The 26,961-nt window shown below is 34.2% G+C and overlaps 1 protein-coding gene across 1 annotated transcript in view; it reads left to right on the forward strand.

Moving 5' to 3' along the window:
- LOC110371198 (atrial natriuretic peptide receptor 2) overlaps nt 1–26,961 on the forward strand; it is a 44,951-nt gene that overhangs the window by 9,922 nt on the left and 8,068 nt on the right. The window contains exons 3-13 of the mRNA XM_064038246.1: nt 4,017–4,100; nt 4,815–4,977; nt 7,444–7,563; nt 9,567–9,676; nt 11,962–12,150; nt 13,731–13,866; nt 15,573–15,664; nt 18,131–18,168; nt 21,918–22,026; nt 22,800–22,976; nt 24,526–24,702. Of these exons, the coding sequence (XP_063894316.1) occupies nt 4,017–4,100; nt 4,815–4,977; nt 7,444–7,563; nt 9,567–9,676; nt 11,962–12,150; nt 13,731–13,866; nt 15,573–15,664; nt 18,131–18,168; nt 21,918–22,026; nt 22,800–22,976; nt 24,526–24,702 (1,395 nt within the window). The remainder of the gene's footprint in view (nt 1–4,016; nt 4,101–4,814; nt 4,978–7,443; nt 7,564–9,566; nt 9,677–11,961; nt 12,151–13,730; nt 13,867–15,572; nt 15,665–18,130; nt 18,169–21,917; nt 22,027–22,799; nt 22,977–24,525; nt 24,703–26,961) is intronic.

Consider the following 26,961-nt stretch of genomic DNA (forward strand, 5'->3'; position numbering starts at 1 on the left):
GTGTCTGTCGTAAAACTCGAAATTAAAACATAAAACGGATTATAGCGCTCTTCTCGAATGCCATTTAAGTTGAAAAAAATTTAAGTCATAAAATCTAAATCAAAACAATAACGCTTTATTTGGAACCGGGTAACGGTTCTCATTTAGTATCTGAGACAGTTATTGGCGTGTGAGCGAATATTTTGTAGGTGTATGTGTTATGTCCTCACTTTATTTGTTCGATGTTCTGTACAGTGAAATTGGTTCGTTATTTATTAAGTTGCTACATTTGCTTTTTATATTGAGAATCATATAAGTAACGTAGGTTCTCACAATCGGCGGTGTTGGAACAGACAACTTAGACCTTTATTTTTGTAGTATTAGTATTTTTGTAAGATGTTATCATGTAGGCTGTAGCTAGCAGTGCTTTTTTGTCTTTTATCAGAATTAATTTTAGTCTTGAAGACAAGCTTGCCACATAGAACTTTCTCGATAACATAAAGGAATGTGGAATGAGAACATACTAGCACTATTTCTATGAAATGTGGGCCACTAAAATGCCGCAAATCTACATAGCCACACGTTTTCCTTTTGATAGGATAGATGAAAGCGAAAGCATGTAGTTCTGGTCATAAAATATGAATACCTTGCTAATGATGTCCGAGAAACCACATTACGAATATATGCCACTTATATTGGGTAATACTAGTGTATGCTGATTTATTTAATAACTATTATTATTGAGATGACGTGTTTGTGGTCATCTGAAAAGGACAGTTGTGTGGTTCTGTCTTTATTGTGGGAAATGACGTCAAAATATATGAGGAAATGTAAATACAGGAAAGCTTAATGAATACAGGAAAACAAGATAATAAACATAATGTTGATTTTTAGCTTTCACGGTCTACCAAAATAATTAATATTTGTCTGTATGTTTATTCCGAGTAATCTTCGAAACAAGTGAATCCGTGGTGATTGATAGGTATTTTGCTGTCATGGGGCTTATATTTACCAAAAAAGGTGCGTAAATTCGTCGTCAATAAATTTAGAGGCACAGATTAGATTAAATTAGCGCAGATAGTTAGTGATTCAATTAGCATAAAAAATTCTAATGTTTAATTTTATAAAATAAGTACAAAGATTCTGGTGGCATTGACATCTTCATCTTTACTTTCTCAGATTATCCGTGCAATCAAGTAATATCAGTGCAGAGCAATATCACGGGCAATTAAATAATTTTCACTTTCTGTTCGAGGGAGCACGATAGAATTATTTACGATGCGTTAAAACTTGCAGAACTTTTCGTACAAAATTAAGTTCTGGATGTCTGTACCAATAAATGTTTTTAGTCGTATGGGGCTTAAAGATTATAATTATATCGAACAGAATAAGTTATGGATATTAATTCTTAGGTAGGACTTGGCAATTAATTATACTCATGCTAAAATGAGATGTACTTTGTTTTTCGTCTTGTCTGCCGGCGCTAAACATCATATGTTTCTGACTTGTTTGTGGTCTTCAGGGTTCTTTTGTCCAACAATATGTAAACTAAATTTTAACTATTTCAACTCGAATGCGAAGTCACACGAGATAGTTATCGAATCAACTAAATAAACCAGTTCGTCCATCGTTTTTACTAGCTTTACTATGCATATCACGTTCCTCGTTTGCGTCGTACGTTGCTTAGCAAATAAGCTTTCCTTATTGGTCCTTCTCGCCGTGAGCCTGATTAACGGCCCAGGTACGGCCGCCATTTTGTTCAGCCTTTTTATATAAAGAACAAATTGTTTTTGTTTGCGAAGGATCGAAAGAGATTTATTTTCTTTATAACATTGAAAAGTCGGTTGAGGAAAACGGGTCTTCTTTGTAAGGAATGGCCTCGTTGTCTTTGTTTACATTATGATTATGAGGAAAGTATTTTTAAGTTATTACGGCTTCATCAGGGAGAGCTTGTTTTCATATGGGAGCGCTGGAGTTTTAATTACAATCATTTAAGGCCCTTTTAATTTTAAATAATTAAGAGTTGAAAATAGAGACCAAAAGGGGCTTGTTCAAAATACTCATGTTTTCAAGGGTCATTTTTGGCTAACATTTAAAACATGCTTATTTTTTCAAGCCTGCAAGCTTGATGTAATTATATCGAAGTTACTTACAATTCTTATGAATAAACATCGACATATTCAAAGGTACCCTTTCCAAACAATGAAAATAATTAAACTTTAAAATTAACCCGTGACTGAAATCTCCAGAGAATTTCAAAAGTGAAACTTTCTGCGATACTAATTAATTTATCACGGGTCTGTTGTAAGCTTTCAGAGTCGACGTTTTATTATACAAATAGAGTGTATTCATGCTAGTCATAATAACTCGAAACTTGGTAGTGCAAACACAAGTTGCAGAATAATCTTTATGACTTAATTGTTGTTGTGAATTTAATATACTATTCAAGTCATTGTTTTAATGCTAACATTGAATTACAGAACTTTACACAATTAAAGAGGCACTATTAATGCGAGTTTGTATTTGAATTCATATATTTAATTTATAGTGAGTAATTGTTTATGTAGCTAAACTTTTCGTCATTGCCAGAAATAAGGTCAAGCATGATTTAATTTAATTTAATAATCATATAGTAAGAGACCAAACGTGTGTTCTATAACCTACATTTTAACCCGAAAAATGATTGCTCGTACTTCCCCACTCCTGAAATATTTTAGTGGAACCCCGAAAGAAAGCTCTGCTCCTAAATGTTGTTGTTGCAACTCTAGTTGTGGTTAAACCAGCCAATGTTTCTACCAGGAAATAACGTTATATCTCATGAAGAGAAAAAAACAAAATAAAAACGTATTTCCTGGCAATCATCATACATTTATATGTTATGCGTCATCTGTTTGCGAAGGATAAATAATGAAGAGAAGCCAGTATACTAAGGTCATGCAATGCCACGTGTAAAAAGATCGAATTGTATACCGACGAGTTTGAAGTAGTTTCCGAACAAACTTTCCATTGAAATGAAATCGAGATATCGTTGGAACCTTGTGTTGTGTTTCACGGACCAGTATTTTTGTATTCTTAGTTTCTTCGAATTATCTTATCTTTTCTACCTTGTTAAGTTTGCCATGGTAATATTTCTGGAATCTTTATTTGATCAAGATTATTTTTTAATTAAAGAACCTCGCTCCTTCCTCTCGGTTTAGCTCCTTCGATTTTTGTCAAGGTATGTGTATGGTATGCTAATTCTTGAACTACTGTTAACGACAAATAAAACTTATATAAGTTTTACTTATAACCTATAACTTTTCAATATTTTATTCGTAATACTAGCTGGTGCCCGCGACTTCGTCTGCGCAGGTTTAGTATTTCGAACAATATGTTTACAAATTGTAGCCTATGTGTTATTCTGATGTATAAGCTATATTATTGTAAAGTTTCATTAAAATCCATTCAGTAGTTTTTGCGTGAAAGAGTAACAAACATCCATACATCCCTACATCCATACATACAAACTTTCGCGTTTATAATATTAAGTAGGATTTGTAGCATTAGGTACCTGTTTTTATCTGGCCCGTATTCATTGCTCTCAAGTGTATAACCCCTTTTCCTAACGTATGGACTATATTGCTGTTACAATGGCCCATTAGGCCAGTAGGAAATCCAGGTAACAGCTTTCCAGGGAGAGATTGTTCATAATTTTATTGGAATCGATGATTTTACAATAAAGGTAGGAAGGGTAGTAAGCTCAAAAGATTTATAAGAGCGTACATTGTTTACCAGTTATTATTGTTTAGTACGTAATTTCATTAAATGTAGTATCTTATTTAGGGCTAGGGGACCTCTTTTGTATTTCTTGCCTTACAATAAACCTTCGTGTTATTCTAGAACTCATTCAAGTTTTTGCTGAGAAAGAATACAAAATAACTTGTGTAAAGTTTTCAATTTCTTGGAAATGTCAAGGTTTTTCTTAGAATGAAAACTTAGTAACTTACTTAACTTACTATTACGTTCATGTTATAATAAATGTGAATGTTTTGTTTTAGCCACCATCGGAAGGGGAGTTGGCAGCGCCGGCTAGCGTCGTCAGTCGAATGCACAGACTTAGGAATTTACGCAAAGGGACAAGGGTAAGTGCTGTGCACACAGTAATTGTTTTAGTGATCTTTCAATTAAAAATAGGTACACAGAAAGTAGTAAAACATTTGCCAGTAGGTCACCCTACCCGAATCTGTAAACTTTACCAATCGAACATTAACCTTCCACCATTGTGATAAGGTTGGAAATCTATTGAAGTGAAAGATTGAGGTAGGTCGATGTGATGTTGTCTTTTCCTCAAAACTGCTACTTAAAAAAAATTAAAACTTTCCATTGTTTACTTTTTCATTCCCGCTGAAATATAAAAATATAAACAAAGAATCATATTCGGCAGAGAAATTCTCAAGTTCTAGTAAGATTACCCAGGTTATTTATATATCCGTAGCAAAAAGGAAGGATTTTTAGATTATCACCACTAACCTCACGTTCCTTATGTAATAAATAAGTGTCGTAGACAGTTTATAAAGATTGGTCTGGCTGGATATAAATTAGACATAATTTAACATTTACTGAATGGCTGGGCGAATACTTAATTTTGTTTTGTATAAAAAGACGCTTCAGATTATTAAAATACCTACCAGAGCTAACGTTGTTTTCTTTTCGAAATTAAATTGTGTATTCGAATAGATTCGGTTTAAATATTTTATGAGACAAGTTTATTTCGCTTAAAAATAAAATGTAAGTTATGTCTTTTCTGAATAATGTTTATTTTTTTATAAATATATTTTTCGTTTTTCTTTCTCTAGCCTCAAACGTTGTTCAACGATAAAGGGAAGTATCCGACACTCACTAGGATGTCATACTGCCAGTGTCGACTGCCTCGGGTGTTCACCAGCGTATTCGAACGCTTTGGTTGGGCTCATGTCGCCTTGCTGCTTGACAAGTCCGACCTCTTTTCTTTAACTGTTGGTAAGTCTATGTTCTATTTTTAAGATTTGAAATAAGAAGTTACATAACTGGCCGGTATGAAAAAGAAATGGATGGAATTCGTTCGTTTGTTCTAAGGAGGTGAAGTAAGAAAGTAGATAAGCATCGTTGTTTGAAATTACGTAGTAGATATCCTAACTTCATTGGAGATTCCAAAGTTTGTACTTATCGGAAAAAACACGTCGCAGTAAAAGTTTCGTTGTTAAGAAAGTTTCAAATAAAAATCCGTGGATTTTTGTAGCAGGGTGCTTATTTACCTAGTTGTACCCTTTACCTAACATTGCCATCTGAATTTTTTTGAGCAATTTCCGTCTTTAAGCAACACGCATACTCACTCCAACCTTATGCATATTTAACATTCCAAATACCATTAAATAACGTAAGATTCCGCGGTACACGAATTCCTTCATCTCGAGAATGTGAGGCTTAAAGGTATTTTAATTCATGAAGATTTTTCTACCAGTATCTCAATTTCCATGTTTCGACATACTTTAGAAACATATTTTTATGTATATAAAATGCGATTTTTTATTGGACGGAACGAGTAACGAGTTTTATGTCCACAGCAGTTACGCTTGGCTTTTTTTCCTTTAATACTCTCATTTTCGTTTTGATGCGATTTCATTAAGTAACTGATTGCATACATGTATGGTTCTACATATAATACGTCAAACGAACACAATACGTAACGTCAAAAACTTGAATCATGACATTAGATATTTTGCTAAAATTATCTATATCTACAGACTAACAATTTTACTAGGAAAATAATTTGCTGATTAAGTCTGCCTACTAGTAGAAAATGTACATGTGAAAATTATCCTCAGACATATCGTAAAGTGCGTATAATGTACGAAGCGACGATATTAAGTAGATCAAAGGAAACCTTTAATTAAATGGGCTTATTGATATTGCTATATCTTCACATAATTAACTTATCCTTCATTAGCAACGAATAGAAGTCTTCATCTTATATTAATATTAGCTTTCTCGCTAAAGCCCTGTTAATATTACAGGGCTCTTATAAAAGGAATCGGTTCTATAACGACTTTGTATTGATATATTAACAAAATCGACAATAGTGGAATTATTCTTTTAACTGCGGATTTCTATAAGCTATCCGTTTTGACTTTTGACCGCTGTATGTCCGGTATACATTTTATTTTTTGTAATAAAAATTATCCTATGTCCTTTCTACAGTTCCAAACTGTGTATGTACCTGTACTAAATTTCACATAAATCGGTGCAGAAGTTTAGGCGTGAAGAAAAAACAGACAGCAAAGTTACTTTCACATTAACAATATTAGTTTGGATAACCTCTAATCGAAAAACAACGCATCTATTAATAATTATTCATTATTACATCTCTTATCGCAAAATTCATCGATAGATAGTTTACACAAATCTACCGTAAGTAAATAATATATGTATTATTTCTATCAGGATTCCTTTTGTAAATATTGTCAAGTACTGTATTACATGAGGCTTTGCTCGAAGGGTTGATGTGATTTGTTACATGGGCCGAGATTATTATTCTGTCGGACCCTATTATATTATGCTTATTTACAAATGTACTTTATAAATAAATTTTGTTACATGTAGACATCAACATTGTCTATTAAAGTTTATTTCAAAGTTACATACTCCCACGTATTATATTTCAGTACCACACAGTGAGGTCCAAGAATAATGTATAATTAGTATATAGTTATTTATACATCGCATATAAATCATCATTGGCCACAGAGCATCTTGGACAGATGATTGTGGCAGTGCTTGTCTATGCGGTTATTAGTGCCGCAAGCACTTTCTTTTATGACTAAATAAGCCAATAGCTGCACGACACTTCTTGCCGCATTTGTCGCAGGTGAAGCGCGGGTCGACCACGGGTGCAGCGTTCTCGGCATATAAATACAATCATCTTAATAAACAAAACTTTGTAAATATTTTAACCACAACAGGAATCAAGCGTATGTTACGAAACCAAAGCCATAAAGATATGTGCTAACATGTTTTATTATCAAAACACAGTTTTTATTGCCAAAATGGTCTTCTAAAAGCCTCCTAATACAAGAGAGCATCCTGCAAAGTTATAAGGTGTAATAAAAAATACACAAGGCTAAACTTGTACCGGGAAACGACCGTAACTTGTAAAGTAAATACAAGGGTTCGTTGAGGAAGACTCAAGTATTTTTTTTTTGCTGTTAGATTTTCTTCAGTCCTGTAGAAGGTATGCTAGGATATCTGAATTTAAAAAATTGATCAAAAATGCCCTAGAGTGGTTTTTTGTAACTTATCCATCCTTTATATAATTCTGTTCAATCTGTAACCGCTAAACAATAGATAGACAGGTTATAGAAATCTACCGTTCGGTTACAGTGTTTTTTTTTAATTTTAATGTATATTAAGTTTAATTATAGTTGCAAGTAAATCTGTTTTTCCGTTCAGGTAAGAGCTTGGAGTGGGGTCTTCGCAAGAAAGGAGTTCTGAAGGCAGTGAGGGAACTGGACGGCAACGAGAGGGAATCCTGTGAGGCACTGCTAAAAGATGTCAGCATGTACGCTAGAGGTAACGTACCAAAACGTAATTTCCAAACTGTGACTCCGCACTAGATGAAATCGACGCTGGGAGGGCCTGCATATTGTCTCAGCATTTTTCAGAGCGTGGGCCATATTGCGTGTTTGTGACGCATGTTTTCCCTCTTCATGTACATTTTGTTAATTGTTTGTACATATGTGTCCTTATTTTTCCTTCTTTCTTTCTCCCAATTATTCATCTAGGGTAGAATAGTGGGTGATGGTAGATACATTCTTCTAAAATTAGAACCATGCTAAAATTAGAGTATCTAAATAATAGCTGGCGGAAAATTCCAAAAATGGGAACCAAGCGTGTGGGAAGGAATGGATAAATTACATACATACATTTGCTCAGCAATAAGTTAACAAAAGAATAACTATTATGTTTGTATGAATGAATAGAAAATTCAAATAAAAAAGGTTTCGATGTTTAGTTAAGTAAAAAAGGAGCTGATAAATTCATTTCAAATTATAATTGCTAATAGAAATGTATGTAACTTTATTGGATCAAGAAAATTAGATAATTAGGTAGTTACGTCACTCATCCAAATATATAACATTAATATGGTACATTAGTAGGATAGTTTCTGGTAAAGCTTAACTGAAGGCGCTTATTCTAATATTAGATCTTATTAATTATGATAATTAATCCTAAATGATAATTAAATTTAATTAATCGTAGCGAGCTTCATAAGTTGCTTTTCTAATACGACATAATTAGGTATAGCATTTACTCAGAATAAAAAATACATTATTACAAAGGTCACAATTGCTTTTTAAAAGCTAATTAGGTTTTCGAGTTCTCGATTATTATTAAAATCGATACTAAATTGAAGGCGTAGTATTCGATTGCTCGCTAGAACTCGGATGTTAGTTTAGCAGTAGATGGAATCGGTGCGTCCGACATTCTTTTATTGGAAAATCCAGACCACTGGCTTCCATAGTTTCTGGATAATTGGAAAACTGACAGTTATTACGCTTTTTTAGGGTTCCGTAGCCAAAATGGCAAAAACGGAACCCTTATAGTTTCGTCATGTCCGTCTGTCCGTCTGTCCGTCTGTCCGTCTGTCACAGCCGATTTAGTCGGAAACTATAAGTACTACAGTGATGAAATTTGATGGGAATATGTGTTGTATGAACCGCTACAAAAATATGACACTAAATAGTAAAAAAAAGAATTGGGGGTGGGGCCCCCCATACATGTAACTGAGGGATGAAATTTTTTTTTTCGATGTACATACCCGTGTGGGGTATCAATGGAAAGGTCTTTTAAAATGATATAAAGTTTTCTAAAAAACATTTTTCTTAAAGTGAACGGTTTTTGAGATATCAGCTCTCAAAGTCGTAAAAAGTATGTCCCCCCCCCTCTATTTTTATAACTACGGGGTATAAAATTCTAAAAAAAATAGAGGTGATGCATGCTAATTAACTCTTTCAACGATTTTTGGTTTGATCAAAGTATCTCTTATAGTTTTTGAGATAGGTTGATTTAACTGTAATTTACGGAACCCTTCGTGCACGAGTCCGACTCGCACTTGGCCGGTTTTATTTTCTTCAACTCGTTCTTTTCTATTTGCAGTCGAGTGCATGAGCAATTAAATTATTCCGTTCTATAATGTAAGTTTTTATACCATACTAGTGTTGAACGATTTATAAATCTATCCTCATCATAATTTTATAAAGCGGAAAGCTTTCGTTGTTTATTTGCAAAGGCGACGAAAGTAGTTAAACAATTTGAAAAAAAAAGTTGAGAAGCTACGCTATCCCTGATTGGCAGACGCTATATTCTATTCTATCAGGGTACGGGCAGAATTTCAGCCAGGAAAACGCTAGCTGTTTCAGCTAGTAGCTAATAAGCGTTATGTATCCCTATAGCGATTAATTAGACATTATTTTTGCCTACCTAAAAATATGTTTAAATATGTTTAAAAAAATAGTCCGAATATAGTTTATAGTACATTATGTATACCTATTTTTGTATTGTTTGTGACACAGTTGTAATACTGAGCGTGCGCGGCTCACTGGTGCGAGAGTTCCTGCTCGCTGCGCACGCGCTCGGCATGACGCGAGGAGACTGGGCTTTTCTCGACGTGGAGATCTTTCAGGTACGTCCTAGAACATAAAATTTCCAAAAGAAAAATTTAGATATTTTCTCAGATGTAGAGATATAGATATCTACATTTTTCTTATATGCTCTTAACAGCCTTTTCGCACTGGCGGATTTTCCGAGCGGAAAAACGTGTGTGTGAAAAGGCTGTAAGATATTTCTAGCGCCAGCTATTAGGAGATCTATTTCAGAGTTTATTTGTAAACTATGTACTTTAATGTAAGTTTGATAAGTAAGAAACAATGTATCCCATCTCCATAATACATTACAAAAAAGAATTTACAGCTTTTAGTTTAATTAAAACAGTCTTTGTAGAAACTTGCACAACGCTGTCAATAAAATTAGTATGTTGATCCCGTACTCGTCTGGTCAAGAGTAGATTGAAGGTTGTATTTAAAGAGTTGGTTTCAACTGTATTTTACATGAAAAAAATCTGCAAACCAATAATTTACGAGAAAAAAATTTATTTACGAGAAGTTTAGAAATGTATCATCAAATGGATAGATTTTAAAATAGTTTGAAAATGATGGACATTCAATTATTTATAATTCGACTTAATTTTGGATATACATAAAATTCTCGCTCAGTTTAAAATAAAAAGAAGATAAGTTTTTACGTATTAATATTATACTGTATTGATGAACCGTCTATCCTTATTAAACAGAACAGATTTTCAATTTTCGTGTATCGACACGCCCGATCAAAAATTAATGATTTTCAATTTAGGCTTGTTAGACATTTTGTCAGCTTGACTTCAACGACCTTTAGGGACCAAAAACAGGCGAACTTAATAGATGGACCTACAATAGCTAATAGTATTGTGTTTGACATGACTTAATACATTTTGGTTCATTAGATGATTATTGGACGTTATTAGAAGTATAACATAAAATCATATTTTTCTTGAATCGTAGATCGTAGCAGAACGTAACTTATGGCAGTTTTTTTTTTGTTTGTAGTGTGATTAACGAACTAGGCATCAAAAACTTATACCTAACTTTTTCAGGCTAATAAAGCACTTGCACGCAGGAGTAAAATAAAATGAACTTATTTACAGTATTTTTGCAATAATGTGCATCTCAATACCAGTCATTTCATACATACATTTTCTCAATTTTTTGATCTAATGCCCTTTTATAATCCTTTTCTAAAACCTATAAGAAATCGTATGTTGCGTCACTCAATCCAATAAGTTGCTGCGGGCGTCCTTTTCAATCATGTTCTTATCAGGTATGCTACACACGACTTTCTTGACCTTTGCTTTAAGGTAAACCTTCGGCCTTTAACTGATTATAGCGGATCATGTTATGTGTATTACATCATGGAGTTCAGGTTCGTAAGAGGTTTTAGTTGTATTAACTTTTAGTTGTTATCTGATTTCTACGTTTTTTTTAGAAAATACCTACGCAATGAGAGAGTATAATTGTGCTGCAAATTCGAATAAAAACTGCGATTTAAATGGTGTATTGTGTGGTATGTGTATGTGGTAGTTGTCAGAGGAAAAAATATTATGATTAAAATAAAAAGATGCTTAACAAAATATTGCTATTCGAGCACAATTAAATGTTTAATTGGTAAGATTTTGGTACGCTAATACTTGACAATCAGAAAAAGTTTTTTACAAAGACTGTTTAGAGATTCTACGTGGTAGGAAGGGTCATATTTTCTAGTTTAAATATCCGATAACTTGTTGCTCCTCTAAACACGTTAACACACATTTTAACCTTTAATAAATCGGCCTAAAGGAAACATGGTTTTCGAATCAGTTTTTCCCGTTTTACGACCGGGTTGATTCATTCTTATTCAATTACAATCCGGGGAGGATGACGTTAGGAAAAATAACATATGAAGGTATTTCTACGGTATTTTTTCAAACGGGCCTCAAATGTGGGCGATGGCGATGGATTTAAATAGATTTGCATAAATATATCGTTTCGTTTGTTTTGGTACTTGATTGTGTTTTGAAAAACTGTTTTGGTTTTGATTTATAGTATTCTGAACTGTTTGCCAGCAAGAATAGATAGAAAGTAATATAAAATAGGTAATTAGGTAACCATAAAATAAACTTTAAGAATAATCTATAATCGATCACAGACTAAAGTTGGTCAGTTGTACTGATCCTGACTTGTCGTACAATTATTGCATGACTCAGTAGAACTTCATTTATTTAGACATACTTATAATATTAAGTTTATTTATTTGTTGTAAACAAAGGAACAGGTATTTGATACATATGAGTGTCAGATGTTACATTGTCACCATTTTCTTTATTTTATCGTATAGGGTGGCTACTGGGGCGAGACGGGCTGGGCGGCTGACGACGAGAGAGACACCGCCGCGCGCGCAGCCTACGAGGCGCTATTGCGCGTCTCTCTCAAACTACCCACAGGCGACCGCTTCGACGAGTTCGCTGATGCCGTCAGAGCGAGAGCCAAGCAACACTATAATTATTCCTTCTCGGATGGTGAAGAGGTATGTGATGAGCTGACTAAAGTAGCTAAGAAACTGGTTTCTTTATGTTTTATGTGTTGTAGATTCCATTCCAGGTAGGGCTTTTATGTAGGTGTTTTTTATTTAAAGTAATTGAAAAAATGTAGATTGGCTATTTGTTTATATGCTATTTATTCTCAATTTATCTGCATCCACAGTGAAAGAGAATTTGGAAGTAGAGTGGTTAAAAAAAACAAAATCACAAGAATACTTATAGCTGGCTACTATTTTCCTCGTATCATCAAGTTTACCACTACAAACAAAATCTCACGCTACAATTTTTACAGTGTGTTGACACAGACAGAGAACAACTACGTAATCTACGTATATCCTATATCCCATTCAATTGTTTGTTCCGAGTAAAGAACCCGCTACACGTGGGGCACGATTCCCAATTATTGCGTGACCATGACCGTGTTATCCTATGCCTATGTCTCTACTGAAGGCCTAGCCTAGACTTTATTTAGATTCCGACATTGATAAATATATAGATAGGCGATAAAGTGAATCGCTACTTATTTATCACTAGAAGATGTATATATTTATTTTATTTTATTTATTTAAGGTCAGCCAACAATTGTTTACACATTACATTTTTACAAACTTGAGTAATACATATATAAAAGCACGTGTAACAATTTCTTAAAGGCTAACACCACATGCAAAGAAAACGCATAAATATGGATATTACCGCAAAAAAGTATAGGAAAATATAATGTAAATGTTATAGCGCTTCGGACTCGTGGATTTTGTCGCGCTTATACGCTCGATTTGGCTATGCGCGTATGTTCTACGCGGCATATAGTCTGTCACGCATACACGCTCAATGTCTTGTGTGTAGGCGCCATCGCTCATAAAAATCGAGCGGAAAATTCGCTATAGTTTAGAAGCGTACAATTCTTAAAAGCGTAAAATTTAAGTTCTCTTTACATACAATTTTAATATTAAATTGATGAATAGATATACCAAATACATGTACCTACTTAGTTAAGTAACTATGGAAGCATTTGCTTTTAACAGGAATGCGAGGGAATAGTTATTAATGTATGTAGTACTTACGTAGCAATTTAGATACATTCAGTAAAGGATACATTCTAACCTCTTGAGGGATTCATATTGCTTTACCCAGTGGACTTAGCAAAGGGTTTGATTTGGTCAAATCTTTGGGCCAACGAACATAGTGTCTACTCATGTGAAATAAGATTACAGGATTGAAGTTATATGCTATCTAGTGAATATATTGGATTGTCTCGCTCATTATCCCTTAGTAGATATCCCTAAAGTCCTAAACATGTAGGCTAGCTAAACAGAAAGCTTACAATTTATTGAAAATCATTATTCTATCTGTTTGGCGGCTATGAGCGGAAATTGGCCGGCAATTCATACAGTAAACAGTCTGAAAGAAGCTATAGATTCATAAAAGGGAGCCTATTTACCCAAAGGAAAAAAAATAAATGTGCATGAGTAGTTTGGGGTACTTCATTCCATTGTACAAGTATAAGAGCACACTATCCATAGATATCTTTTTAGAACTACTTATCACATAAAACTTCATTACCCAGGTGAACTTCTTCATCGGTGCATTTTACGATGGTGTGTACCTGCTGGGTATGGCGCTGAACGAGACCCTAACGGAAGGGGGAGACATCAGAGACGGGAGGAACATCACCAGGCGAATGTGGGGACGAGACTTCCACGGTAAGATAGCGTAGTAAGTTAAGATAATGTAGTTAGTTAGAAAAGTTGATGGTAGTGTGATGTGGTACAGTTTATGAGTCTGTCTAGCTATGGATGATGAAGATAATGGAGGTATGTACTGAATGAAACAAAATAAGGAAAATCATCTGGGTATTGGACCTAAGTAACACTAGACAAAATCAAAATGGAATAGCTCTAGATCAGCATTATGCCAGACAAGTAGTGCCAGTTGCTGTTTATCAACTAAAGCTATGGAGAATTAAATAACACGACTGGTCCTTGAAAAAATTGTTGCTATGTTCTATATGCATAGAAGTTTTGAGAAACGCAGACCTCGTAAAAGTTTTACGTAGGTACATGTACATTAAAAAAAACGAAAATTATCCTTGTTATTAGCCATTGTAACGTTACCAAACAACGTTCAGGTCCAATGGTGTACATTATTGACGATCTTTCACATCGTAAATTGTTTATCGACTATAAAATGTTACGGTACCAATTTTAGCGGTATTGTAACTTTCTCCGTGGAAAAAAAACATTGAGACATGACAAAGATTTTACAAGGGTGTTGCAGAATACTAGGTTTTTGTTCTATATACAGCTTATATAAAAGGGTTGTCGGATAAAAATCGCTTTGAGGGATGAAACCACCAATTTTGCTTTTATTTACACTGTCAAGAAAATTGTTATTTATGTATCTAATAGACTATCTTCAGGCACTGGTTTAATATGAATAAGCAGCTATGAAGTGGACACAAGCCTTCTTTTGTTTTCAAGGAAATTACTGCTTCAAATGAATATTCGGTACTGCGAATAACAATTACAAGTTGTACTTGGAAGCAAAAGCTACGTTGGCCTTTTGTTTCAAGCATTTCAAGTTAGTTCTTGAAATATAATGTTTGAGTACAACTTGTTTACTGTAGAAACAATGTTAATATAAATTTGAGTAGACACAAACACGGTCAAAACAATTATTATAGCAATTAAGAACACCCGGAGGAGTTCAGTCAATATTTTTGTTAACTTGATATATCGCAACGCAATTAAATGGGAGTATTAAGTGAAATGCTTTAAAAATACGCAGACTGTATATTTTTTAATTTTGATTTAATTATATTAGTCCCCCTTTTCAATATTATTTGAGCACTCTCTTTGCATATTAATGCAATTATATGCATATAAAAAAAATTAAGAATATAGTGAGTGGGCTAAAATTGGTGGATGATGTCCTTTACACAAGTTACTGAAATCAAGATAAGGCTGACTTTGGCTAAACTGAAGGATTACTTGTGCCAGACTAGACTAGCCCAGTAATTTAGTCAATCTGAAGAAACCTAGAGATATGTCTACATGTTAGGCATGTCTAGATTTTAGTAAACTGATACAAGACTTGGTTTGAAAGCTTTTAAGATTATTCAATTACAGATACTTAGCGCTTTGAGAGTGAATTCTATTAGGCAAATAGGTATTTTATCTGTCTTGTATGTATTTAAGATACTTCAGAGACATTAATTTATTCAATGAAACATCCAAAAAAGTATATTTTAGGATAGAACGTAATTAAGTACCTGCCTACGAACGCTAAATGGATTGTCCATTTAGATCACATATTTTTAAGTACCATGAAAATATAACGCACTGTTTTGGCAGTTTGGTACATTACCGTTAAAACGAATAATTATACTTTCTCAATAATATTGTCGCAGGTATAACCGGCCACGTTCGCATCGACGCCGTCGGTGACAGGGATGCAGACTACGCCATCTTGGATTTGGATCCCGTCACTGGGAAGTTTGAGGTGAGCCACGTGTACCTATTAGTAGACATCTAAAAGCAAGCTTTGGCTGTAAAAATAATGGTTAATGGGAATAAAATAAATGTTATGACAGTACAGTGCTTTTACAATGGCGGATTTTCCGCGCGACAGTGTTCGGAAGTTACTGGCATTGTCAGGCGTGTACGAATGACAGCAAACCATCGATGCCAAAGAAACAAAAGATGCCGTTTGAAACCACGGGATTTTTTTTCTGCTCGAAATGTGTCGCGCGAAAAAATTCACTAGAAAGTGACGTGATGTTCGGTAATCTATTAATGTTGCTCTGTCTTGTACTTGAGTTATTTATATTTATAACTGTATAACTATAAATATTTTATATTTTATACATTTCTAGTCTGTGTAAGTATGCCTTTTTTAAAATGACGTCCCTTGATGACTTTATTTTAAAAACGTATAACAAGGTTTTTTTATATTTTCACCTGTAAAATTAAAAGTGCTTTCAAACTACATAGTATATTACACTCCGTATACCCATATATTACACATACTCTCGAACGAAAATATTAAAATCAATATATATGCACATAGTTCGACATCCTATTATTCATGTATAAAGTTGAGTGCATAAATACATTACTATGAATATTATATTTAAAGCGGCTTACGAAGGTCTTATTAAAAGTTAGCGATAGTAAAACAAGTCTGTAAATAAGTTTCTGACTTAGGTTTATTTTATTCAGTGGCTGTCTCCCTCGGGGGCTTGTGGCTAAGTAGTGCGCTGTGCGATCTCTGATCGTCGGCAAGGGTATCTAAGCTTATTTACATCACTATATGGTTAAATGACCTTAAGAACTCTAAGGAGTATTTGGTTAGGCTTTATAGAACAAACGTACAAACTGAAATGTTTTTAGTACCAACTACGATTTAGGTTTCAATCACTTAACATTTTTACACCCTGGTCAAATGATAGTCGTGAATTGCCAACATATAGCCAATAATAAAGATAATTATATAGCAAATAGTTTTATAAATACCTGAATAGATGGCATTTTCATCCATTTACTAATAATCCTCAAATGAAGACTTAGCCCACAAACTTTCTAAATCTTTTGCTTAGTCTATCAACAGTAAGTACAAGATATTTCTTAACTCCAAAAGTGTTTGTAAGACCTTTCTTTTGAATTACGCTTTCCTAATTACTTTGAAAGTCGCGTTACCTCTGAAACTTTCAGCCAATTACCTAACTTGTAGTTGACATTGCAAACCATCCAAACTAATATTATAAATGCGAAAGTAACTCTGTCTGTCTGTCTGTCTTTCTGTCTGTCTGTCTGTCTGTCTGTCTGTCTGTCTGTCTGTCTTTTCTTCACGCCTAAACTACTGAACCGATTTGTGTGAAATTTGGTACAGACATAGTTTGAAACTTGAGAAAGGACATAGGATAGTTTTTATTACAAAAAAAAAAAAAAATAAAAAAATATTCCGGACATATAGCGCCATCTATTGGTCAAATCAAAAATCTGCTGGTAGTCACTATTCCACGCGAACGAAGTTGCGGGCAAAAGCTAGTTTCTAAATAAACCTTGAATGTATTCTTAGAATTAGTAATCGCTGAGTTAGATGTTTTGAAATAGTTGGAATTTAATTTGTTGATTAGATTAGCTGTTTTATGCAGGTATAGTTAAATATTTAAAATGTGTACTATTAAGTCGGGAATTATAAATTTATAAAGTCGATATGACTCACAGGTCTTATGGCCGAAAGCGCAAATGCTGTCTATTCTGTGGGTTTTTATGATGTAAATAGTAGCGTAAGATTTCAGCGAGTAGGCATTTAAGTCCGCGCTCGTAAATTTAAGCTTTTATATACTTTTACATAGAGTTAAAAAGCAGAATTGGTGTATATTTGTAGTGCTTATTTGTAGTGCCTAAGCACACATACCAGAGTAAGCGAAAGAGAAAGTGTTAGAAAGTACCCATTACTACCTACATCGCGTACCTATTACTAATTTATATGTATATCAAGTATATTAATATGCTACACCCCTGGTTCTAGACATAATATTTCAGGCTTACGGGCCGAATTAGGCTGACGGCTCTGAAACATGATGATTGATTTCATTGAGCTGAACCCTAAGTACTGTGCTGGACCCTTAATTGGTTATACTTACATATAATTGTAGCAGTTAGGAAAATGTTACATAGCTTATACGTTCGTATTTTTAAATAAATATACTGAATTTAAAGGATTATCTGTTATGATAGGAGATTAAATGGTGTTGTTCTTTTTTATGTAAATTTTTCAACATCGAATGTTTTTATCCCAATAGTTATTTGATATTACGTAAGCAATTTGTGATCACTGCAGCAAATTAACCGAAATCAACCGCAAAGACTTTTTGCCCGACTACGATAAATGAAGGGTCATTCTCAATGTTCACCAGAAATTATCTTACAAAGAAGTCTTATATGCCAATTTGTATCCCAGGTGGTAGCATTTTTCCATGGCCTCAACAGCAGCTACAAGCCAGTAGCAGGCAAGGCGATCCACTGGCCGGGGGGGAGACGCGGCCCTCCGCCCGACACCCCGCGCTGTGGCTTCTTATGGAACGACCCCATGTGCCAGGGTGGTAAGTATTTTATTGTTTGTAAGACTGAGTTTTCAATCACCAGATAACTTTTATCTGAAGAATATGTTTGACGTTTTGACAGCTTTTTTTGTAGAAAACATGTCGAATCGCCATATTTATTAATTAGATAGAAGTTAACTGATGATTGAACAATCGGCCCTTATTTATCAAAAGGTTTCTCTAAGACTCTTGTTTTGTACACAGGTATTTCAATTTTAACATTAGCTGTTAACTATGTGTATGTATTCAGGAAAACATCGGTGTTTATTTATATCCGAAAAAAAAGATTAGATGAACCGTCGAAAATTTAACAAGAATTGAGAGATACCTACCTACATTCCCCGTATTTTTACTAAGCATCGTTGTAAAACTTAAAGCATTTTGCATTTTACAAGTCATAGTCCCACATTCATGGCTTGATGACTTCCGTTCCTATTAACTGAGTTGTTAGTTGATTACTGAACAGTTCAATTACGCTCTGTAATATACAAACACGGTTTTACTACAGGTGTGAAACAAACGACATTACTGTATGTTGCCTATTGCGACTGGCGTAGCCATTTAATAACTATTGTAGCTCGTAGCGACTACGCTGCCGTGTAGCAACTACGCCGCCGTAGCGACTACGCCGTAGTAAATCAAATACATATTGAAGAAGTTGTATAAATTGAAACTTCTTATGATTTGATTTGGTTTGTCAAAAGTTTTTTTTATGTATGTTGAGGTTATTCTTTAATAATACGCATATTATGAGTATTACTATATCAATTTAATGTCGGATATTCTAAAGTAATTGTATCATAGATTCAAATATATTGTTTCGCAGTGAGATAGGCATATAACAGGTAATAAAATTAAAATCTAGACATCCATTTTGTAATTATAATATTCCCACAAAATCCTTATTGTTTTAAGCAACACCTTTCAAAAAACTTAACAAACCATTAATATCTTAAAACAAAAGACAAATCCTTTACAGATTTAACCGTCAATTTCACTGACAAACAATAGCTTAATTACTTCGCAGTTAATTATTAATAATTTTTAATTAAACCGAGGCCGGTTTACTCGGGAACTTTTAAATTGGATGCCTCAAGTTTTAAGGTCGGGTATAAACCAGAGTGGTTATTCATTATATTTATGGTCTAAGTTAATATTTTGTGACACTTCTAAAAATTGTTATGTTGCTTCAGGCATTTAAAATTTTTTGACATTTATTTTTAAAGTATCACTATATCAGGGTATGCATTTATTTATAGAAAAAGAGAGAGCAAAAGATACTTTTGTGTATAATTGGGATTTATTAAGTGTGTTTGTGAGGATTCCTGTTCAGAGCAGTAGGTATGTGTTTCAGCACCAATGATGAAACACATAACTCTTTTGCGAAAATTCTTTTACTTAAATATCCTAGCTTAGGTGACCTGTCTCTTCAACAGAAATGGACTGAATTCTCTGTGCGGGAGAAATTTCAACACAAGCTTTGTTGTTTTGGAGAAGATGTTGTTCATGATTCAAAACAATACCGTACTAGCTCTCAGTTCATAATATAAAGTAACAGCGCTCGACAAAATAATCTTCTTAAAATCGCGAGCACTACTCGACACGCTTGTTCACGGAAGATAAATAATTTGCTTGTAATAATGTATAAGAGGTTAAGTGTTGAGTATCTGTTGTTTCCTTTCGTGCCCTTTATTTTAAAGTATGTAAACAAGTAAGTAGCTAGTAAAACGGGTTTTCTTTATCATAAATATACAGCACGATGCCGATGGTAGTAGGCCTGTTAACTCCTATAACAGCCAAATACGATCGTTTCTGAGCTGAGTTACCGTCAATAGTACAATATGATGATGGCCATGCCGACGCTTTAGGCCCTTGGGTTATGACCTCATAATGACGTCATACTATATGTTGAATGCACTCATGGAGAACAATATAGAACATCTCCTCAAAAAAGAAAGTGGCGTCGGCAAAAATGCGAGTATTCAGGGGAAGAGGAATGTTACTGACTACGCCTTCTTTGGAACCCGAACACCTCATTAGAACACTAGTAAGTTATCGTTTTGGTCTCTTCTACCCTACTATTTGACCTACAAGAAGTAACCTGGCCTACCTGCCTTATGGTATCTCCGTTCATGTTTCCATCCTCCATGTAATATCATACCAATACTGCTATGTCTCCGACGCTTGTTCCACGCTGCTCGGACAGAGGCGCAGACAGTCATTATCTATTGTTTCATCGGCCTCGCAGTGTTCCTAACATTTGCAGTCACTGCCGCCTGCGTCGCTTACAAGTAAGTGTAGTACACTCGCGTGTAATTAATTTGGGACAGTTATGAAAATTGTGTCAACTGTGCTGGGCATTTTAGACCCCATTCGGATCACGAGGGAAATAAATGATTGCTAAGCCGTGCAGATTTTGTAATTGTCTCAAGAAATACATTGTTAAGACGATAAGTATGGTCCACAATCAAGGTTGTTGTTTACCTAGAATCTTTAAGAACCATTGAATCGCCCTTTTGAATATTTAAAATGTACCTACAAAAGAATATCTTAAACGATTAGCAAGCAGAACGATTCCAGACAATGGAATTCCGAGCAGTCTGATTGAATTTAACAAGTTAAAATATTATTTCTCTGTCTCCGTGAGAATTTTACTGGATAATTCAAATATACATTATTTAGCACTTTATTCTGTTTTCTTTATTTATTTTTCAAGTTCGCATTTGAATACTTATTTTTGTATACAAATTTAAGTATTCTGTTTTTCATTTTCAGTATTATTTGTGCTTTAAAAGTATAATATGATAACTGTACGAGTAAACTAAGGTTGTTTCTCTATATTGCATATTATAATTACCTATGTAAGTGTCATATGAGACGTTGGTAGCTAATACTATTCCCCATGTTAAGAAAGCAATGTAATATTTCAAATCCTTATAGCGCCTTTAAAGCCTAGAAAAGCTAGTCCTAATATTATCATTCACAAAAAGAAACTCGTTCCTTTATCTTTGAGCAGCAGGCTTTCGAACGTTGTTTGTTTTTGTAAATACTTATAATTCGTTTTACCTCCAACCCCTGATAAACTGGTTAATCATAATTGACACCTTAAGTCTGGCGTTTAATCCCAGCCTCTGTCAGGAACCGCGCCGTTAAGTCTAATTGATAAACTAGATAAGCGGTCAAGGATAGGTGATAGTTTATGCTCCCTTTCCAATTGTTATGGGATATTTATTGAGTTTTTTTTAGTTTATGGTCACGATTTTCACCTTTCACCAGCCAGTTTCAAATTTGAAATTCCATTATGTTCCGAAAACAAAAATCAAATGTAAAGTTCAATGTACAAAAATTGTATCGAATGCCCAGATTGGGGATAATATTTCATATCTGTCTCACAAGTTTTACTGTACAGTTAATGAAGAAAATTCGTTTATTATTCGTATAAAATTTCTAACGACTTTTAAACGTTTTTTTTTATTTAACAAAATATTTTTTTCAACATTCTCTTTCTTTTCTTTTTCATCTTCATTTTTGTGAACCCCAAAATAATGTTCGAATTTCGAAAGCATTTCTCTATGAACTGTCCTTATGCCTTCTTACAGGACATAACATTTATAAAACGACCTCCTTTTCATACAGGCAGGCTAGAATAGACGCGGAGTTGAACAATACTTCATGGCGGGTTCGGCCTGAGGAGGTGCTGGTGGAAGTCGGCACTGGACTTGGAGCCAGTCCAGCGCTGCATAGCATCAATGAGGTGCTCAAGGTATATTGGTAGTTTTTTAATGTATAATCCACGGGTGTGAGAAATAATCAAACTGTTACTGCATGTACCATAGGCATGTTACAGTACATATACTTTCTCATGTTGTTATATGATATTGAAATATGTCCATGGACAGTTACTTACCTAAATCGACTCCCGTAAAATGGCCCCACAGCGATTATATAAAACCAAGTAATAGCTAAATAGGTTTAAATATTTTGCGAGTATAATCTTTTGTTAAAGTAAACCTAATTTAACACCTCTCTTGCGAATTTTCAAGAGATCGCGTCTGTCAGAGTGCTTTTAAGTGACACATAATCATATTTCCATCTTATTTCGACGTAAAATAATTTATGGGCCTTAAATAATAATGGCGTCATCTCGTGGTTTGCTAATATCTTGACAGTTTTTTTTGCATATTTTTCTTGGCTTCAAAAAGGGCATTATTAATATAATAATGACTGAAACCGTTAACTTAGTGTCAAGACAAGATTTGTATGATTCTTATCTATGACGGTGCGGCTCATCGATTTACTTGAAATTAGAATAGTATTAAAACTTGAGGAAAAAATGATAAGCTACATGGTCTTTTCTTGATAATGTATTTCCCTTATGGTCAATTTTTTTAATCATACTTCTCTACGAAATCTCTATGTATAGAAACCTGACATTCCATCAAGTCTTTTGTCACTAGATCACTCTCTACTACCGGTACATTACTACTATCCATGATTAATACTATATTTTAATGTTCTTAACACTAGCTGTCCTTGGGCTGGAGTGCTCGAGGCAGCACAGGAGCAGCATCAACCCTGGGCACCCCTTCTCTCACCCTCTCTTCATTCACCGTGGGCCTATATAAGGGCAACAGGGTCGCCGTCAAGAAGATACATAGAAAGAAACTAGACCTTAATAAGAAACTGCTGTGGGAGATCAAACAGGTATGTATTTTGTTTTATATTAACCGATTTCCCAAAAAAGGTGGTTATCAAGTCGGACGATTGTATTTCTTTGAATCTTTTTACTGACAATGGTGAAGACTGGTACGGGTAGATCTAGGAAAGAGGTCGTGTTTATTTTCGTTCTTTATTAAAAGTAACCTACATTAAAATGTCTATAGCCTGTCTTCTATGATTCGCTCATGTCCGGATTTAATTCTATTTAAAAGTGGCGTATGCTTATACTCAGTAACGATATTAGTGTGAGATGTTTAATTCATGAGAACATAGACTATTTATTACAGGTAATCACATAATGCAAAATGACGACTCTATCATTACACACAAAACGTATATCATGTTATTGTTTTAAGAGCATTATAACAGGCATTCAATGGGAGTGCTATAATATCAGCTGCACCCATCTAATTATTGTGCGAACAAAGCCCATTTCGTCATTACAACATCAATTAATAGATTACTACTAATTAAGCTGATGGGCATTTTGTTCGTAAATAGATGAGAGATCGATCATAAAAAATTATCATGTATTGTAGAAATGTTTTATATGATTAGATAATAGCTACTGGTAGTTTACTAATTACTCTTGAGCCTTTACAAAATTAACTATCAAAATGTCTGGCAAATTCTTTTTAAAATTAAGTTTTCTTCAGGAAATATTAGGTGCTCAAACTCTCATAATAATATAGACCTCATAAACACCCGTATTAAAAAATAAAACGCATATTGACTTATATTAATTGCCTAAAGCAAGGGGGAATGCGTTTACAATGAACCAATCCAATAATACAATTTGTGCCTACCGATGTCTCAAGCGATTCGTTCGTGACATTTCTGTCCTTACAAACGAGACATAACAACGATGTCACGCAGTTCCGAGTTGTGGTAACACGATGCGACAGATCCGATTCGATGTTCCGATTCGATTTTCCCGATTCCATGTTCCCGATTCGAGTATTGTATCGAAACTTTCTTACCTTTGGGATCGCAATTCCTTGGTTTCCTAATTGAATGTCTAACTTTTGTATTCCAATCTCTCTATTCATGATTATTTCTGATATTTTCGATAGCAAAAATCATTTTTTGATGTCTCCTTTTGTTGAAAATGTTAAGGATTTTCTTTTCATTATTGGAATGCTTGCCGTACCGTTGATAACAATGGCGTCGTTCTTGTGAATACCTAAAAAGATTTTGAAAATAGTAAACAAAAATTATTGTTGAAGAGGAGAGCAACATCTATTACAAAATAACTACACTGTACTTATGATCACAAAACTTGCCCTATGTAGACGCACGCGTAAGTGGGTATGTGTATTCTTTAAACAGATATTGTGCTTTTTATTGCTCAACATTCAAGGACCACCTATGAGTCTGGAGGTTTTTAATCGCAGTTTGTTTCCATATAAGGTTAATATGGAGTGGATGGGGGGTTTCGGATAGCTTGCCATCTTTTCATATCATAAGTGTTGAAAAAAAAGGAAACATGGATTTGCTATAATATAATGCATATTTGTAACTTCTTCGAACACAGGCCCGTAACGTGTCCCACGAGAACACGGCGCGTTTCATCGGCGCCTGCGTCGACTGCCCTCTGGTGTTCGTGCTCACGGAGTACTGTCCTAAGGGCTCCTTGAAGGATGTCCTCGCAAATGATGAGCTTCAGCTCGACTGGAACTTCAGGACTTCACTGGTGCATGATATTGTGCAGGTAAGGGTTATTAATAAAATATCTTCAAGAAGGTATCTATATTAATAACTATAATAAAGTTGAAGAGCTTGTTCGTTTGCGCTAACGAGCTAATCTCAGTAACTATTGGTCCGATCAAAAAAAATCTTTCAGTGTTATTCAGGCTATGGGCTACTTTTTATGCGGGTTGCAGAAGTTCCCACGGTATAGATGTAGGTAGGTGCTTGATAACAATTTGATAAGTATATAATTATATATATACAGAAACTGAGATACCATAAGGATTGCCGTTAAAATGCAATATACCTTTAATTTAATGCACGTGACACGTTATCAATATAATCGAGGTCGAAAATTTTCAATAATAACATTTTATTTCAACCTTTACCTCTGGTTATCCCAGTAATAAGGTTTCTTTACCTTCACCAACACAATCCAAACAAATTCAATGAAAAACAAACGTTTTACTGAAACAACGATTGCTCGTGGAATTAAACTTACTATATTTAGAAAATATCAACAAACAATATTAAGATTGTGTTACCTTGAACACGTTTTATAAAGGTCAATTGTTTGTTTTAAGTTGATCTAATTTTATTGTTTATTTACTATTGACTTATTGGAGTTTTACATGGATTTTAGTAGGTATCTATCCTACAGTATATAACTTACACATAGCGTTACATATAGCCAGTTTGTTTCTCTGACCGTGCTTAAGTATCATAGAAAGTAAATGTCGGCTTTGGATTAATTCTTTAATTTTCATATAGCCCATTTATCAAGACCTTTTATGCAGGTGGGCAGAAAAGTTCCTAAGAGTGGAATCTCTGGCGAAATATAGAACTATCTATAAAAATTCAGATAAACAAACTAAGAGATAATTACAAATACCTAGGTTATTTTAGTATCCAAGAATATTTTGTTATTTTTATAAAAATACTAAGAAATGTAAATTGTGAATTGTTTCTAGAATTTGCGATGTAAATAGAATAAACACAAACTAACTTTGGTTTGAATAGAATATTCACAAGTATAGTGAAATTCGAGGAGTTTACGATTCTTTTGTTTTCAACCGACTTCAAAAAAAGGAGGAGGTTCTCAATTCGGCTGTATTTTTTTTTTTTTATGTTTGTTACTCGATTTCTCAAAGACGCCTAGACCGATTTCAAAAATTCTTTATTTATTTGAAAGAGTATGCTTGTCATTTGGTCCCATCGTCATCAGGTCAGGATCTGATGATGGAAACCCTGAGAAATCGAGGGCAACCTTCGAAAGTTGTAGGCATACTTAGGGTAAAAACTTGACATTCAGGTGCATGCCTAAAAGCACTATTCAACAGTGAAGGTTTGAAGCTGACCTGATGATGGAGACCAGAGAGGATCGAGAGAACTCGACAACTGAATATGTAAACTACCTCGTGCTTGGGCTTATATTATTTGTATTGACGAGACCTTTGCAACAGTGCAGGTTTGGAACTGACCTGATGATGGAGACCAGAGAAGGTCGAGGGAATTCGACAACTGAATATGTAAAATACCTCGTTTTTGGGCTTATATTCTTTGTATTGATGAGATCTTTCCACATATATGGATAGTGACAACTATTCGTATCACTGAAAAGTTGTAAATAAAAAACTTTTTTACAAAAAAATTAAACCGACTTCCAAAAACACTAAAAAGTAAAAAAAAACGAATTTTAGGTGCATCGGCCTAGAAGTCGGTGGCAAAATTAACTTAGTAACATCCATTAGACACCGACTTCTAGGCCGATGCACCTAAAATTCGTTTTTTTTTACTTTTTAGTGTTTTTGGAAGTCGGTTTAATTTTTTTGTAAAAAAGTTTTTTATTAATAATTAACTATCGCGTCACCTGTATAGAATGTAAATCAGGCTGGTTTCAAAGAAACTACATTTTAACATTTTCTGAATAGGCTATAAAGTATTTTATGTTAGTTTGAAATCTAGAATTCGAAAAAAACGTGTACCTACATTTAGCTACGTTAAGGTTAGATTGTTTCTTAGAAGGCATGAATCTCAGGAATCACTAGACAGATTTAAAATATAGGTATCTGAAAGAAATCTGAATGAAGAAGGGCTTGCATTTCGCGTACTCTATCAGCTACGTTTTTTCCGGGTACGCGAAAATACTACGACGCGTAGGAAAATACAGTTGGTACTATTTTTCATCTTCTCTCTGACCTTCAGTATAATAAAACTAACATGAAAATGATTAGTTCCATAAAAAAATAATTGCACCCTCCACAGTGCGATGAAGTGGCCT

The sequence above is a fragment of the Helicoverpa armigera genome, chromosome 15, assembly GCF_030705265.1.
Source record: "Helicoverpa armigera isolate CAAS_96S chromosome 15, ASM3070526v1, whole genome shotgun sequence".
Classification (NCBI taxonomy): Eukaryota; Metazoa; Arthropoda; class Insecta; order Lepidoptera; family Noctuidae; genus Helicoverpa; species Helicoverpa armigera.